The sequence below is a fragment of the Loa loa genome, assembly GCF_000183805.2.
Source record: "Loa loa unplaced genomic scaffold supercont3.153, whole genome shotgun sequence".
Lineage (NCBI taxonomy): Eukaryota > Metazoa > Nematoda > Chromadorea > Rhabditida > Onchocercidae > Loa > Loa loa.
This window is the reverse complement of record NW_018108333.1, coordinates 41,388-57,231: the sequence shown is the minus strand read 5'-3', so window position 1 is coordinate 57,231 and position 15,844 is coordinate 41,388. Positions and strand designations below refer to the sequence as shown.

The 15,844-nt window shown below is 25.9% G+C and overlaps 1 protein-coding gene across 1 annotated transcript in view; it reads left to right on the top strand.

The window, feature by feature from the left end:
* Positions 1 to 43, top strand: part of LOAG_11737 (hypothetical protein) — a gene marked incomplete at both ends in the record, with an annotated part of 4,409 nt that extends 4,366 nt beyond the window's left edge. Inside the window, one exon of the mRNA XM_020448408.1 lies at positions 12 to 43. Coding sequence (XP_020301447.1) covers positions 12 to 43 — 32 coding nt within the window. The remainder of the gene's footprint in view (positions 1 to 11) is intronic.
* Between the last annotated feature and the right edge of the window lie 15,801 nt (positions 44 to 15,844).

Genomic DNA, 15,844 nt, shown 5'->3' with positions numbered 1-15,844 from the left:
CTTTTACTTAGTGATTAAGATGACAAATCATTTATCATCTTAAGTAAATGAGGTTTTTTCCCAGAAAGGAATTTTATAGCGTTTGTTAAAGGAAAACAAATTAGCTGTTTGCCACTTTTCCTTTTCATCTTATGGAAAAGTTTTTGGAGTTTGTTGTTTTCTGTTTTTTGGACATGATAAGAATGAAACTGTAGTCATGATTTTATCAGTATTTGTTCAGCAAAAAAAAGAAAAAAAACAATTACTTGGTATGTCTTTTCGACTATCAAAATATTTAAAACGTAAATTTTTAAAGGCATTTCTAGAAATAAAAAAGAAATCTCGCAACACGTATGAAAAAATTTCGTACATACATTTCAAATCTTCCGGAAATACAAATTGGAAATGAGCATAATGATGTAATTCGGTTGGAAGAGATCAAACAGATAATCCATTTAACATTTTTGTTATTGGTGAATACTATCACATTATTTAAAAACATATAAAACAAATAGAACAAAGTGGAGAGAAAAAAAAATCTGCTTTTCATTGTGATTAAATGAAATCCCTTCCTAGTCTAAATTGTTGAATAGACTAAATGTAAAGTTGAACATTTTCAATGTTAGCACTAAATGATTGAAGAAGCAATGTTAGCAATTAGTATCTCTATCACCTATACACAAAAACACTTTTAGGATGATTTGATGCCATAGATTCTAATTGATTGATTGATTGAGTGATTGGTCGATTGATTGATTGATTGCTCGACCGATTGATTGACTACGATCGTTTCTTTTCAAAAATGTAAAAAAACGATAATTCTTTATTAGATGATCGAGCTAATCAATTTTGAGCTAACGCTATCAATTCGCTTGATTGTCACATATGACATGATTGATGACTCCGTAAATTACAATCAATAGAGCGACTTCGGCTTATTGTATCAATTTTTTGTATTGTAAGAATTTTTGAAATTGTTTGCAAGTGAGACATTCCGAATGAGCAATATTATTAAATGAATCTTGCGCAATGAATGTGACTTTGGATAATCTGGTTGATTGGTTGATTGATTGATTAATCAATTGGTTAATTGGCTGGTACATGTAAGGAACTATTGCACTAGGTACTGTAAATGGTTTGTAGGTGGTAGGGGCGATGAAATTTGTGGGTGATTAAGGATTTGATAAATGAAATGGAAGTGTCATTTTATTTGTTTATCAGTTTAGGCAAACAGCGGTATTAATGCTTGCTGAGTTCTGCTTCAATTTTTCGGCAAAATCGTAGGAAGAATTGAAAAACTGAAGGATGTATTAGGAAAAATTGAAAGCAAGTGGAATGATTGATTGTTTAGTTGATTGATTTAAGAATTTGTTAAATTTCACATTTGTGATATTTTCCAGATTTTTGATAAAAATATAACATTTTCCTTTTTATCATTGTTTTATAGTTTTGGCTATTATCTTGGAATTATTAAAGTTATATTAGATTATGTCATTCATGAAGCACTTATGATTAAGAAGGATTTCTACCATTGAAATTTAAATAAATTCAGGTATATGTGATATATTTCCCCAGCTATAAATCATACATTCTTATTGGTACGGTAATATTAATTGGGTACTTGTTGAATCTTCGACTTTATTTTGACATCTACATTTTAAGATTTGAGTAATTTAGCAAATTCTACTGAATTCTATATACTTCTCACGACATTTTAAAAATGAATCTTTCATTCAGATTAGAATGTGAACTTTTTTTGTTTGTTTTTCATGAACTTATCGGAACTTGCTTTTTTTAGCCATTTACATTGGGATTATTTGATACAGCTACAAAAATATCCTAAATTATTAGTATAAGGATTTCGAGTTATACTATTGCTATAACGTGCTTTAGAAAATTCGGTTGTAGCTTATGTGTATCATATTATGCTTAACTTAGAATAACTTAACTTAATCTATACTCAAGTCACTTATGACGTTTATTATGATGTGAATTAAGTTACCTATTATGAAGCTTTGAAATATCACACAAACTTATTTACTTTTTTTTCCAGAAGAGGTTGACTTTGCTATCGATAAAAGTACGTAGTATTGAGAGTAATAAATGGAAAATACCTTACAGTTATTGTCTACCAATGAATATGTAACTTCTCCTTAAAAGAAAATTTGGTTTTACTATTTCTTCTTTCAAATGCATCGATGTGTCTTTGTTAACTATTTGATAAAATATTAATTTTGCTCGATTTTTCATTATTCTTTCGCCTCTCTCGTAATATCAAAACTTTTTTGGACATTTTTTTGTAAGACATTTGAAATTTATAATTTAAAATGAAAAAACCGTTATGTAAATAATAGTTACAATATACTTATCGTAAAAGATTAATAAGGATGGCTAACATTTTACTAACGAAAACTTTTTCAAAAAAATATTGACAAATATTAATTAGATGAATAATGAACGAATTACGAACGTAGTAACTTGATAACTTATACATTAATTCTAGGTAAATGTTAGGTACGATGAATCTTTTCATAATTTTACGCAAATTTTTCCGGATGAAAATGACTTTCGATAGTTTTTTCTGATATTATCCAACTATTAGTATTCACAAATATATTTCGAGCAAGTATTTTTTTTTTCGCTACCATTTGGAGATTTTCAACAATTAAAAAAGTAGATGGCTAATTTAAAATGGCTCTTTTGGTGATTCCTCCCGAGAGAAAACAAAACTTTGCAATTAAACGACCAAATAGAAAAGTAGCGAAGAAAAAAATTACAATCAATTCGATTGACTGCTCATATCCTATAACCTATGACCTATCCTGTGATCGCTCATAAAATTGATGATGTAAATTTGACACCGATGATACTTTTGATCAGGGTATGTGTTAATCCTTTAATTTCTGTCCTCCAATTTCCTTTACCAATAACTCGAACTTACCATATTTCATAATAATGATAGCACTTCAGTTTAAAATTTCAATTTCTTTTTCAAAAAAAAATTTTTTTGACTAAAATTAAATATCGAGAAAATATACGTGTATAAATGTTACTCGATAGAGCATGCTTCCATATTATTTATCCCAAAATTTTTCATAATTTCCGTTTATCACTTTCTGTCCACCTTCTGCTATCATTTATCTTTTCTGAACCGGAAGAAATACCGTAATCTCAACTCTTCAACAATAAAAGTTATATTACTGATGATAATACATACGATCAGCTTAATTGTCATTGATTTATTGTAACATTCATTCTATGGATATATTCACTTATCCCCACGTATATCGGATTAGTAAACAAAATGACCATTGGATGAATTTTAGCAAATAAAATATGGACGATACAGAAATGGAGCAGCTGATTGATAAGTACTTTTAGAACTTATATAAGGAAAGGATGGATGAATTATGTTACTGCACTATCACTCATTCATCCATTCAAAATTGATGGAGTGATGGTTACTATCATTGTTATCTGTCATTTGTCAACAACTGTTTTCACTGATTTTTACAGAACACAATGATACTTATGGTATCCAAGGATAATACACGATTATTTATGATGTTAGTTCGTTTGTCATTTATCTTTAGTTCATCTTATATTTTTAGCCAAATTCCAGTTATCATATCACCTTACTACTACTCATTACAACTTCCACTGTTATTGAGGGACAATTAATGATAATTTTTGCATATCCATATTCGAAATATATGTTGTAATTTAATATTTAATTACTGCCTGTTAGTCATATACAGAAATAATGTGATACTTTTACATACATGTTATTTATTATGAATACGAATAAAAGAAAAATAAAATACTTATTTGAGAACTATTAATTCTTAAAATTATTACCTTAGAAAGTTTTATATAAGATTAATTGAAGTTGAAATTCATGATAGTAACCAAATACTCATATTAGTTCATACAATGTAACGAAACATAAATATATATATATATATATATATATATATATGCATTTGTTTATTCCTATATATGACATTCATTGTTTCCGGGATGACTAAAATGAAATTGAAATTGAAACTCAAAATAGTGCTTCCCAACAATTAATAAATAAATGGTGGGACTTTTTTTTTTTAAAAAAACAGGTGAAAAATTTTCAGCAATATTCGCCTAATTGTGGTATCACAAAGCAGCTATGTGCATGACAGAGCTTTTCAGTTATTAGTTCATGATAACAACCAATCAAAATTCCCTACCTAGTATATGAAATTTAAATAAGAATTACTTACCCCAATTACTTAACTAATTGAGCGACTAATTCTATCTCGAATCTTTAATCAGTTAGCACAAAACAGTGGTTTTTCTTTTTGAATAATTACGTGTAAGTTTCAAAAATATTTCCCGTACCGAACAAATTTTCGAATATCCCGCTAAAATGTAATGATATCTATCTGAGGCTCAAACGTAACGGATTCTTGAATTCTTTTCTTTCTAATTTTATGCTTAATTTCTTCTTTCATTTACAATCAATCCATTTGTAATTTGCCACTTTTTATGCAAAGAAGTTTGAATGGATAATTGGATAATTTAAGTTGTAAAAAGACGGCCAATTTTTATAAAAAAAAATGAAAATTGGCCGTCTTTTTATAACCTAAATTTATGAATATTGCTTAATGATGGTAATTTACTGCAAAATAGGACTTTCGTCATAAAATCGAATTGAGAACGGAAAAAGACGAATAATCACTGACAACAATTATACTGTCTGCTATAAAATGATTCAATTACATTAGAGTAAAGTGATTCAATTGGAAAAGTAATTGCTTTAATTAACTTTATGCTTTTTATTCTAAAATCTTTTCCAATTCATTTCTTTTTACCGATTAATATTTGATAAAACAAAAAGGATACTTACTTATTTATTGATTTCTATTTTTCCATTTTTCTCTGCCTTAAAAAACTTAAAGAAAAACTTTAACTTTCCTCTCCTACTTATTCTCCTTCTTTCAATTAAAATTTTAGAATGGAAAAGTTAGGACAAATAGCAAAGAGAGAAAGATGAGTGAATTATTTATTATAAAATTTAAAAAAAAAAGTAATAACTAAAATTAAACAGAAATAAATTTTATTTCAAAACAACCTTCAAAAGATTGGACAAATGGAAAATTTTCCTAAGCATTCCTTACTTTAACCTTATTGCTTACTTAAAGTATAAAAATGTTGTGATTTTTGATTATATCAAATTTGAAATATCAAAACGAATTTATCAATCTATCATGGTTTTGCTGACTTTTAACCGTTCGTTACCATTTCACGCATATATTATTTGGTGCTAATTAATTTCAATTAATAATTTGTATTTATACAATTTCATTTATATGCTAATATATGATAACAGCGACAAAATAAATCGAAATCATTTTGTCGGAATAAAAAATTGTGCAATACCATTTCTTTCTTTTTTTAATAATGATTTTTTCCAGAGTAATTAAAACTTCAATTATTCAATTTCTGGATTTACTGCATATAATAGTTCAAACTTTAGCTAACTGAAAACAGAAATTTGCATTAATTTAAGCCATCAAATGAGTTGTCATTTTGGCTAAAAACACTATTTTACATATATAAACACATCGTTCATTTTTGCTGGATCAATCAAACTTGATTTAATCGACGTGATATGTGTCAAATTAGACTTATTATGTTTTATTTCATCTTTGGACAATTTTTGTTCAAAAATGATAACTTGTATTCAACATATACCTAGCCAATACTAAAATATAGCATGTAAAGAGAGAGAGATCAATCTATATAAATGTGCCTAAGTTGCTAAGCAAATAACAATAGCGTTTTATTGATAGCGTAATAACAATACTGATAATAATAACCATAACAGTAACAATAATGCTTCTTGTTTTGTTGAATATGCAAATGATAAAAGATTGTATCAATTAAATGCAATATTTTAAAATAAAAATTTTTAATTTTCTTAAAACATTTTAAAACATTATTCTACGTCCTACATATTATAATTTCAACATTGATTAGAAAAGTATGCCAAACATAAATTATCAATTTTTAAAATTGAAATTATCCAACGATGAAAGCGAACAATGAAGGATCTAACTTAATGTAAATTTGCAAAAAGTACTTTAATTTAATTAATAACTTTAAGTAACCTAAAATTGATTTAACAAAACTAGTTATTTTCATTCAATTAAATTAAAAAATAAAAGTTTGATGGTTGTTTTCAAATTAAAAGTGGAATCCTATTATTTATGAAGTGTACAAAAATAATAATGATTTCTGTATGTAAATAGTACACCTGAGAAATACATTTTAATGCAACTTAATATATGCAAATTTTTTCAAGTTTTTTTCCTTTTCATTTTTTTTCCATCCAATAATCGATTAGAATTAGTAATTAATGAATGAATGTAAATTAATAACCTGCAATTTTGTATGTATGTTTCAACTTAAGAATAAATATGAAATAGAAAGGCTTTTTTAATAAAATTGATTTTCTTTTTTGTGACAAATTTGCTTTAACGATGACGATAAAAATGCTTCCTTTCATTTTTTTTTTTTTTAATGATTTAAGATTGGTACTTATATAAAATTGGGTTGCATCAGTGAATATCATTCATTCTGATAGATATTTTGACAGATATCTTCATTATGCTAAAATCATTCACTATAAAACACGTTTTGAAACGTAAACTTTTCTCAATTAACTATCATTTGTTCTTTGTAAAGTTAAATAATGAACGAATAGAACCAATACTTCTTTATTAGGCTAATATTTAATTTAATTTCACCAATTCTCTTACTTCCTTTGTATTATATTATAATTTCAAATGCTTTCCTATTCAATCTATCCAATACTCTTTCATACTCAATTTTTACTAATTGAATTTTTACGATGGATTCGGCTTCTTCCTCCTTCTTCATTATTACAAATAAACTCTATCATTTTCTTTGATACCCCTTTTCTCTATTAGTTTATTTAATATTTTGCCATTTTCTTCCTTCTTTTTTTTTTCAAAATTATTTCATATTAGATAGTTTGAATTATTGTCATTCATCCGTACTACAGCTATGTAATATGATCTCTTATTAAAACTAACTATGATACGATAACTTCATTTATTTCATATACCACACGTATATCCTAAAATTATTAACCGTCAAAATATTTACATCAAATTCATAAATTGTAATTTCAGCATGTTGTGTAACTGATGAAGTAACAAAAGTCAAGTGTAGGTAATTGCTATGTATAGATTTGAAATTTAAAATTCATAGTTCAAAATAAGCACACAAATTTTAAATTTATAAAAAAATATCCGACGATACTGTACTATTTTTCATTAAACTTTTTAGATTTTAGCAGACAGTTTCAGATTGTTTAGTTTATCATTCGAAAATGTATATGCATACGTTTTGAATTCCAATATTTTACATTTAACTAAGTTCATTTACCTATCGCAAAGTTTGAAATACTAAAGCTGATGAATTTCAAATAATTTGTTGAATTTCATTCATTTTATATTATTGCCATTGGAAAATTTTTGCTATTTTGTTTTATATATCATTTGTTTTCTTCATGTATCATTTCATTTTTTCCTTTCAATCTTTATTTTGTTTTTCATTTTTTGACCTTTGAACCTTGTCGTTCACTTTCAGTAGTATTTTATGATGTCTCTCATAGCTGTTATCAATATTCATATTTAGTAAATGAATTGTTACAGTGTTGATTCTACCAAAATGTAAAGTAAAGTTTCAAACGTTGTCAATATTATTATTTGAAATAAGATTGATGTACTTTGTGATAATGCTAAAAGTTTATTTTGCAATTAGCAATATCCGGGATGTAGAATTAAATGCAGAAATTATAGTAAGTAAATTTTTTATAACGTAGGAATTATCATTTACAAAGGAATTTGTCAGTGTCAAAAAAGTGACTTCAAACAAATTAGTAAATGATATCTTAATTAGTAAGTTATGAAATGATTTATAAGTGATATCATAGGCATCTTTTAGAAAAAAAGAAAGAAAGAAAAAAAGTCCATCAAATAAATTTTGGCAATTTGACAAATGATACGATGGCTTTAGCAAATGTTTGGTTTATTTTATTGAAATTTTATCATTTAAAGAAATAAATTATAAAATGGAAAATTGCAGTAAAAATTGAATTCATCCCTTTTTTCTCAATCTGTTTTTCCATTATTTTCCAAATAACATCGTATGTTTGAAATTTTATTTGCCAGCGGCAATGAACAAAATGTTTTGTTTTGTTTGTTTTTCCATCAATTAAATATAATTAGAAAAGTATTCCTTGATTCGTTCTCCCTCTCTCTCTCCCTCTCTCTCTCCCTCTCTCTCCCTCCCTCTCTCTCTCCTACACTTTGTATTACTAATTTTAAATGAGCTTTTGCTTTTGCTTTTCCATATTTCAATTTGTCACATAAGTGGATGAGGAAAAAAAAGTAAAAGGATGGGAAAATGAAAAAGAAGAACGAAATGTATGTATGATAAATTGAATTTGAAAAGAAGAGGGCAGATTGTTGACAGCGAACAATTGAATGAACTTGTAATTATGGGTTGAAATTGATGTAGAAAGGGAGAAAGAGAGAGAGAGAGAGAGAAGAAAAAGGGAGTTAACATTGAGTGGTAGTTCTTTATTTATTTTTTATCAATTTTAAAATCTTTAATTGATTTCTAGTCTTTGTGCTTATATCACATGTATTTGCTATAGGCAATATTTCAATATTTTTTATATTTTTTTATTTTATTTATCTATTTTTTTTATTTGATAATATTTCTTTTCGTTTGTTATAGGGAACAAATTAACCCATAAATTTGAAATAACTCTCAATGATGACAGAAACCGATAGACAATTTCATAGTTTCCAAGATGAACAAATAACATTGTGAATTAATTGGTTAATTAACTAATTGATTGTAACTAATGATGATTTCCAATTATAATCACAAATGATAAGAAAAGTAAATTGTGATAGCAAGGCACAAATGATTATCGAACTTTTTGAAAAATAATAAATTTTCATATGCATAACAAAAATATAAACTCATCCAATTAAAATTACAGTACAAATAATATGATTGATTGATTGTTTGAATCATTGATATATCTCAAATTATAATATATTTGCATAGCTAATAAAGAAGAATTTTCTTAATAAATAGTATTCATAATGATACAATAAACCTCTTAAAGTTGAAAGTTATTTGAAAGTTTCATTGGCATTTTATATAAATTTGAAATTCCGAAAGTTAAAATTTTAAATGGTTTAAAAGAAAGAGACAAACTCTTTACAAAGAAAGATAGATGGATGTGTGTGTTTGATGAATGGATAAGTTGAAAATTATCCCGCCAAAATGATGTCAACTGTTGGTATATTTTAGGATTTTTCATTTATTCATTTAATTTCTTCTTCCCATCTTAGTATATCATTTATGAATGAATATCTATCTCTTCCTTATCCATTCAGTTTTTCTTTAATTGTCATCATCCGATCGATCGTGTATGTACATCACACCATTGGTCTTATTATGTGGTTGTTTAATGGAGTGGAATCACTGAAGTTTGTACTTCATTGTGGGAATATGCAAATTTCGGCAAATGATGAAATGCAAAAAAAAAAAACCCAACAAAATTTATGTGAATATTTGGAAAGAGTGGGAAAAAGTATTGTTAATTATTTGTCTTTGATGAACTGAAAATTTCCGATTCAATGCAATTTAGTATATTTGATTGATTTGAAACTACAGACAATATTTTGTGGACATCAGTGACATCAAATGTGGACATTTTGAGAAAGACGAATTGATAAATTAGTGATTTTTAAGGAAATTTCAAGGAAATAAAGGGAAGAAATTTCAAGAAAAAAAATTTTATAAAGTTTTTTTTATTAACTTTCAAATTCAATAAATTAATCAATAAATAGAATGAATTCATCAATTTTTTTCCTTTTCATTTCATCAGCTAAAATTTACCAAAATTTTCTTATTCTCTTCTAAAAATTACTCCAAAATTATCGATTCAATCAATACAACTGAACCAACTTAATTGTTTGTTTACTCTTATCCTTTCATTATTCATCTCAATGATGATGACCTTACCTATAATTTCAAGGTATGCATTAAATTATGAAATGAAAGATCAGAATAATTACTATTGGTATCTGCATTTACTTTTCCTATCGTACAATAAAAACGAAATTCAATAAATGCAAGTTAAACCATTACTTCCTTCTTTTTTTTCTTTTTCAATCAACTGCTCAAAAAAAAAAAAAACCTTTTCATGAAAATATAATAGGAAGCAACTAGTATGATGGTTATATGAATAAAAAATGAATTTAGAAAATTTTTATAAAAGTATTTTTTTTTGTTCAAATAAAACTTTCAATAAAATTCATAAAGGGATCATTTATGATGGAATTATAGGCACTAAGTAATTACTTAAATAAATAGTATTCCAAAGGATGTAAATAATTGTTACCGTATTACCGATAAAACTCTTTCTGCAGCAAATATTTGTTGAATGTAGTAGAATAGATCAAGCTGAATAAACAATTCCAGATTTGATTTCGTTTAGTTTATAAATTTAATTTTTATTATTACTAAATTAATTTCAAATAATTAAATCTTCAATTTCCGGACAACTTTATGAAATAAATTTCAAAGCTATTAAAGGAAGACAACAATAAATAGTACAAGTTTATAGTAGTCTTATATTTTAAACCATAAGTTATTTGAGAAGTAATATCACAAATAAAGAACGATCATTGATAGATCAATCAAATATGAATGTTTCCATGGATATGTGATTAGAATGTCGATCATTTATGATTGAAAGAGATGTCCTAAATTTACAATAATATTAACTATCTTTTTTGAAGGTTGTCTTGTTTAGTACGCATTGTGTTGTTTTTGTAATTTGAGCCAAGCAACTAACAATTCAGGCTTTCATAAACATTTTGCTACACCTGCTCTTCTGGTGTTTCCCAGGCCCTTCCTTGCATATATTTTTACCTTTAATGTCAAATGTATTTTCTCGGCGCTTTTATCTATCATACGTCATCATCCATCAATTGAACATCAGCTGCTTTTCATTTCATACAGAATTTTCTTTTCAATTAATTTATCGTAAACAGGATTCACGTTATTATTCCGGTTAACATTACGCTTAAGTAATGTATTACGGTAGCTTTCCATTTCGCACAATTAGAAGTTAATCAGTGAAATAGTAATGAGTGATTAGCTTCAACGTTATCAGTAATAGCTCTCAAAACACTATCTTTCTGAACTTTTTAACAAAATTATCCGGCCGCTTTATAAATGTATGTAATAATATGACATAACTTTAGTATCAGTAATACTATTATTCCCATGAAAGTAATTGATAGGCTGCTAAAGTTTTTCTTTTACAATTATGGATTACAATTACATTGGATTACATGGATTACAATTACAATTACAATTGCAATTGCAATCTACAATTGCAATTATTCTTAATTAATTTGAATTTACTAGCAATTAGCAGTTTCTAATGCGACAGATTTCAAATAATTGGATTAATAATTTAATAACCAAATAAATTTCTTAATAGTTTATGCATTTAATTGGCATCAACAAATATTGAATAAATCGTCTTTTATTTATTTAAAGTTCTATTGCAACTATTTCTTTGCTAGTAATTAAATTAAATTTTTATTCCTACCATTAAATATTGCTAAAAAATTATAAATTTAACACTTCTGACAGGACAGTTAGATGAAATTAAGTTGTACAGATAAAGTAATTTATTTAGATATCACAAATAATCTTTCTATAATACACTTATGATAATGGAATTAGAATGGAGTTAAATTGTGTAGATAAGTTAATTTATTCAAATTTCATAAGCAGTACTTTTTGTAAAATTTATTGAAACATATTATTATGCTAAATTATAGATGAGGGTTATTTATAAAAAAAGACAAAATCTCACGCTTAATTTACTTGTATTGTGCAGTTGCCATATTTTGACAGAATTTAAATCGGTCATCAAAAACTTTTTCCTTCTGTATTTGCATGCATATTTAATAATTATATAGATTCTGTTTACTAAAATTAGCACTTTAAATTATGTTAAAATATGATTTCGAATATGTTAATGATTAGATAGAGAATTATAGTAGCAACACACATACTTGTCGTGATATTACCGTAATTATTTCTCATAAAATAAAGAAATGAATCATACTATGCGATTCGGCTCGACGAATTTGAATTTAATTATCATTAATCATTAATTTGAAATTATCATTGATATAAAAAACTTGGAATGTAGCACACTTCATTTTTTGATCTTTGATAAACTAATCAAGGGAACCTATTCAATAAGGTGCAATGACACTTAATGAGCTGTCCAATTAATTTGCAAAAGAATTATGTCAATAACAGTTTCGAACTTCATTACCAATGTTATTTATAAATGTTTTCCTATATTTATTTAACCATTTAATTTTTCAATTGTATAAAGATTGCTGAAATTTGCATTGTATAATATGTAAGATAGCAAATGCTATAGAAGGAAGCCATTCTTTTTTATTTATCAGTTTTCAGGTTTATAAATATAAGATTTTTTCTTTTTAACTAGATTTGTATTTTGATTTAAATTTCAATTAGTAAAGGAAGTCATTCTAAAGTGTTTGCGAGTTTATGGAAGTCATTTTTTTTTGTTGATTATTCTTCAAGCCCATATTTTATTTGTTAGATTTATATTTTTATTATTAAAAAAATTCAATTAGCAAAGGGATTCAATTTAACTTATCTTCTACTTTTTAACTTTCTTCATAAATTTATAATTGCTAATCACAAATTTATGAAACTTTAAAAATTATTAACAATTATTTTGCAAATTTACGGAAAACTAATTAATCAAAAAAAAAATGGTTTCCTTCTATTTCATATGAAGAATGTTTTTTTCTTTGCCAATTTCAAACATGAAAATATTTGGATGATGAAAAAGATTTGTTTTATTATAGATCTATTAGATTACTCTCGATCACATTTACAATTATATTTCGTAAATTTTATCAATCTCTACTTCCCCTCAATTACCATGCTCTTTTTAGCCATTGTTACTGCTACTATCTTATAATTGATCCATTCGTAATCATTAATTATTCGTACAAATTTCGGTCATCAATTACAGTATATCCATTTTCATTGATCCTAATATTCCCATTAATGCTTAGTTGTTTTTACTCTTTATGTTATCACTTAATTTTAATTGTTGTCATTTTAAAAATATCCATATATTTCATTTTAGCTCGAATTAATTCTCTAATTGTTTTAAAAGTATCAATTCAGTGAGTCATCAATATAATAGCAAATGTTTATTCATGAGGCGAGTGATATTATGCAAGCAAATCATCAAATAGGAAGCTAATATTATTGATTAATTGATAGGAATAATTGGAAATCAAATACAGTTCGATTAATTTCGTAACGACATATTCGTTTACACCAAATTGAAATGAAATATCTCAAAGTTTTGTAATAATGAACTGTTAATTTTTATTTTTTACAACTAAAATTTGTAAAAGTTAGAAACTTTTGCAACTTTTAGTTGCAAAAGATAAAAATCAACAGTTCATTAATACAGAAATTTTATGAAATTTTATGTGTAAACCATTTTTGAAACTATTATTAATTCATTATTTCATTACTTATCGCATATTGCTTATGTCGTCATTTTCAACAGTTTTATGATATTTCTCCTTAAATTTATCAGTTATCAATTAATACATAAAAATTGATATGTTTATATTTCAATTAATTATGCAATAGCTTTAATTAGTAGAAATTCTGTAAGAATCTTCTGCTATATACAATTTTAAATTTCATTAATCAATTTTTCACTATTTATTACAATTTAGAAATGATATAATTAACTGATTTCATTTTGAAATTTTTTTTCCATTAAAACTTTAATTTCTCCTTTTCCACGGCAGATGATAACCAATGAGGCATTGGCATATAAGCTTTAATTGTTGGATTACTATCGGTTATTTGCATTTTGCCTTTAGCAATTATCAGCAAATGCTTTTTTTTTTCTTTATTTCATTTGCATATCAATATTCCTGTGATTATTTTATTTTGATAATGCCATTTAAGAAAAATAGCGAAAATCAAAATTCACAATTACAACAAAAAGTCTTAATTAAATTAGCCGCACATTTCAACCATTTTTTGTACATATTCAATACAAATTTTAATTTACGATGAAAATTTTGCAAAATTATTTCTCATCCATTCAAATAATTTAAAAATTCTTCTCATAAAACATTAATCATTCCAGTAAATATTCCCGCCTGTTTGTTTACATTTTAGGACATAAACAAAATTTAAATTAGTTTACTTCTTCACTTATATCACTTTTCATTGGTTCTCATTTATAATTCATTTTTACATTCTTTTTGACAAGCATTCACTTTTTTTATTTTGCAATGAATGCTTCATTGAATTCTTTCCTTTTACTTTTCCACTTCTTCTCGATTATGTGATTCACTTTACTAAAGTATAAAGAATAGCTTAGCAAAAAAAAAAAGAAAAAGAAACAAAAGTTAATTATTAAATTTACTGACTTAATTTTGTAATATTTCATTCCTGCTGTTTGAATACAACAATATTAATAATATCATAGAAATGAGCACAGGAAGCAATAATTCTGCTCCACCCGCCATTCTCCGGAATTTTCTCTGTTTGCCATTTCTGAGAATTCTTTCCCGCTCCGAAAGATAGCATTCATTATTTCATTTATAAACAACATTATGATGATAGGATTATGGTTATTTATTACAATTATAATTTATTGTCATTTGTCAATCTTTTCTATTCACTGTATTTCGATCCTAAACAAGTTATGTTTAAATTACGCATATCAATGAATGAATGAGTTGTTAAATTATAATAGAATTTACTAACTTTTAATGAAATAGTCATATTCCCTTTTATCATGACCTCATTTTCCTAATTTTATTTGAAATAACGAATTTCTTCTTTCTTTTTTAATTTCCTTTTACTTAATCCATAGCTATACGACAAATTGGGTCTTATAAAACTTATCACATTTACTAACAGTGATTATCACATTTATCACAGTGATAATCACTACTAGCACATATTATGGGAATGCTCTTTTTTTATTGCATTAATTCCATTGCAATATTTGTTGGAGTTATTTTGGGTAATTTGAAATTTAAACAATTTTTTGCATCTGATTTCATCATTGTCACATTGCGTCATTTCAATTGATACGCACATTTTCGTGTGTTTTGCACAAAATTTGCCACTACTTATGATGATATTAAAAGAAGCGGAAACATGCTCTTTTGTTCTTTCGTATATCCTAGGCTTAATAATATTGTCTATCATTGAAGGAGTAGCCCAATGAAGCGAAACAGTTTGGTGTATGTAAATGTGACCTCATTGATGAAAATTAAATCAAATCTAATAAAAAGCTCACAAGAGACAATTATGTAAGCCATCTCTTATAGTATTGCCAAGCATGAAGTCATAATCTGTCATTTGGTGATAGCGCTGTAAATCTCAATTGTCGAATCTCTTGCGACATCTGTCATTGGTTTTAAAATTGATTGTTAAAGCATTTGAAATGTTTCTATTGACATAAATTTTCTGCGTTTAAATTTGTAATAACTGACAATTTAAAGTGTATTTTTGAAAGAAAATTTCGCTCATTTTCGTTTAAAATTTTATCTTTTAATTAGTGTAATGTAAGCATTATTCACTGAGTTATTTGTGAATTAATCTAAAAGTTATGAAATCTTACAGGTTTCTCTTCTATTTGAAGTTGTAAGCATTT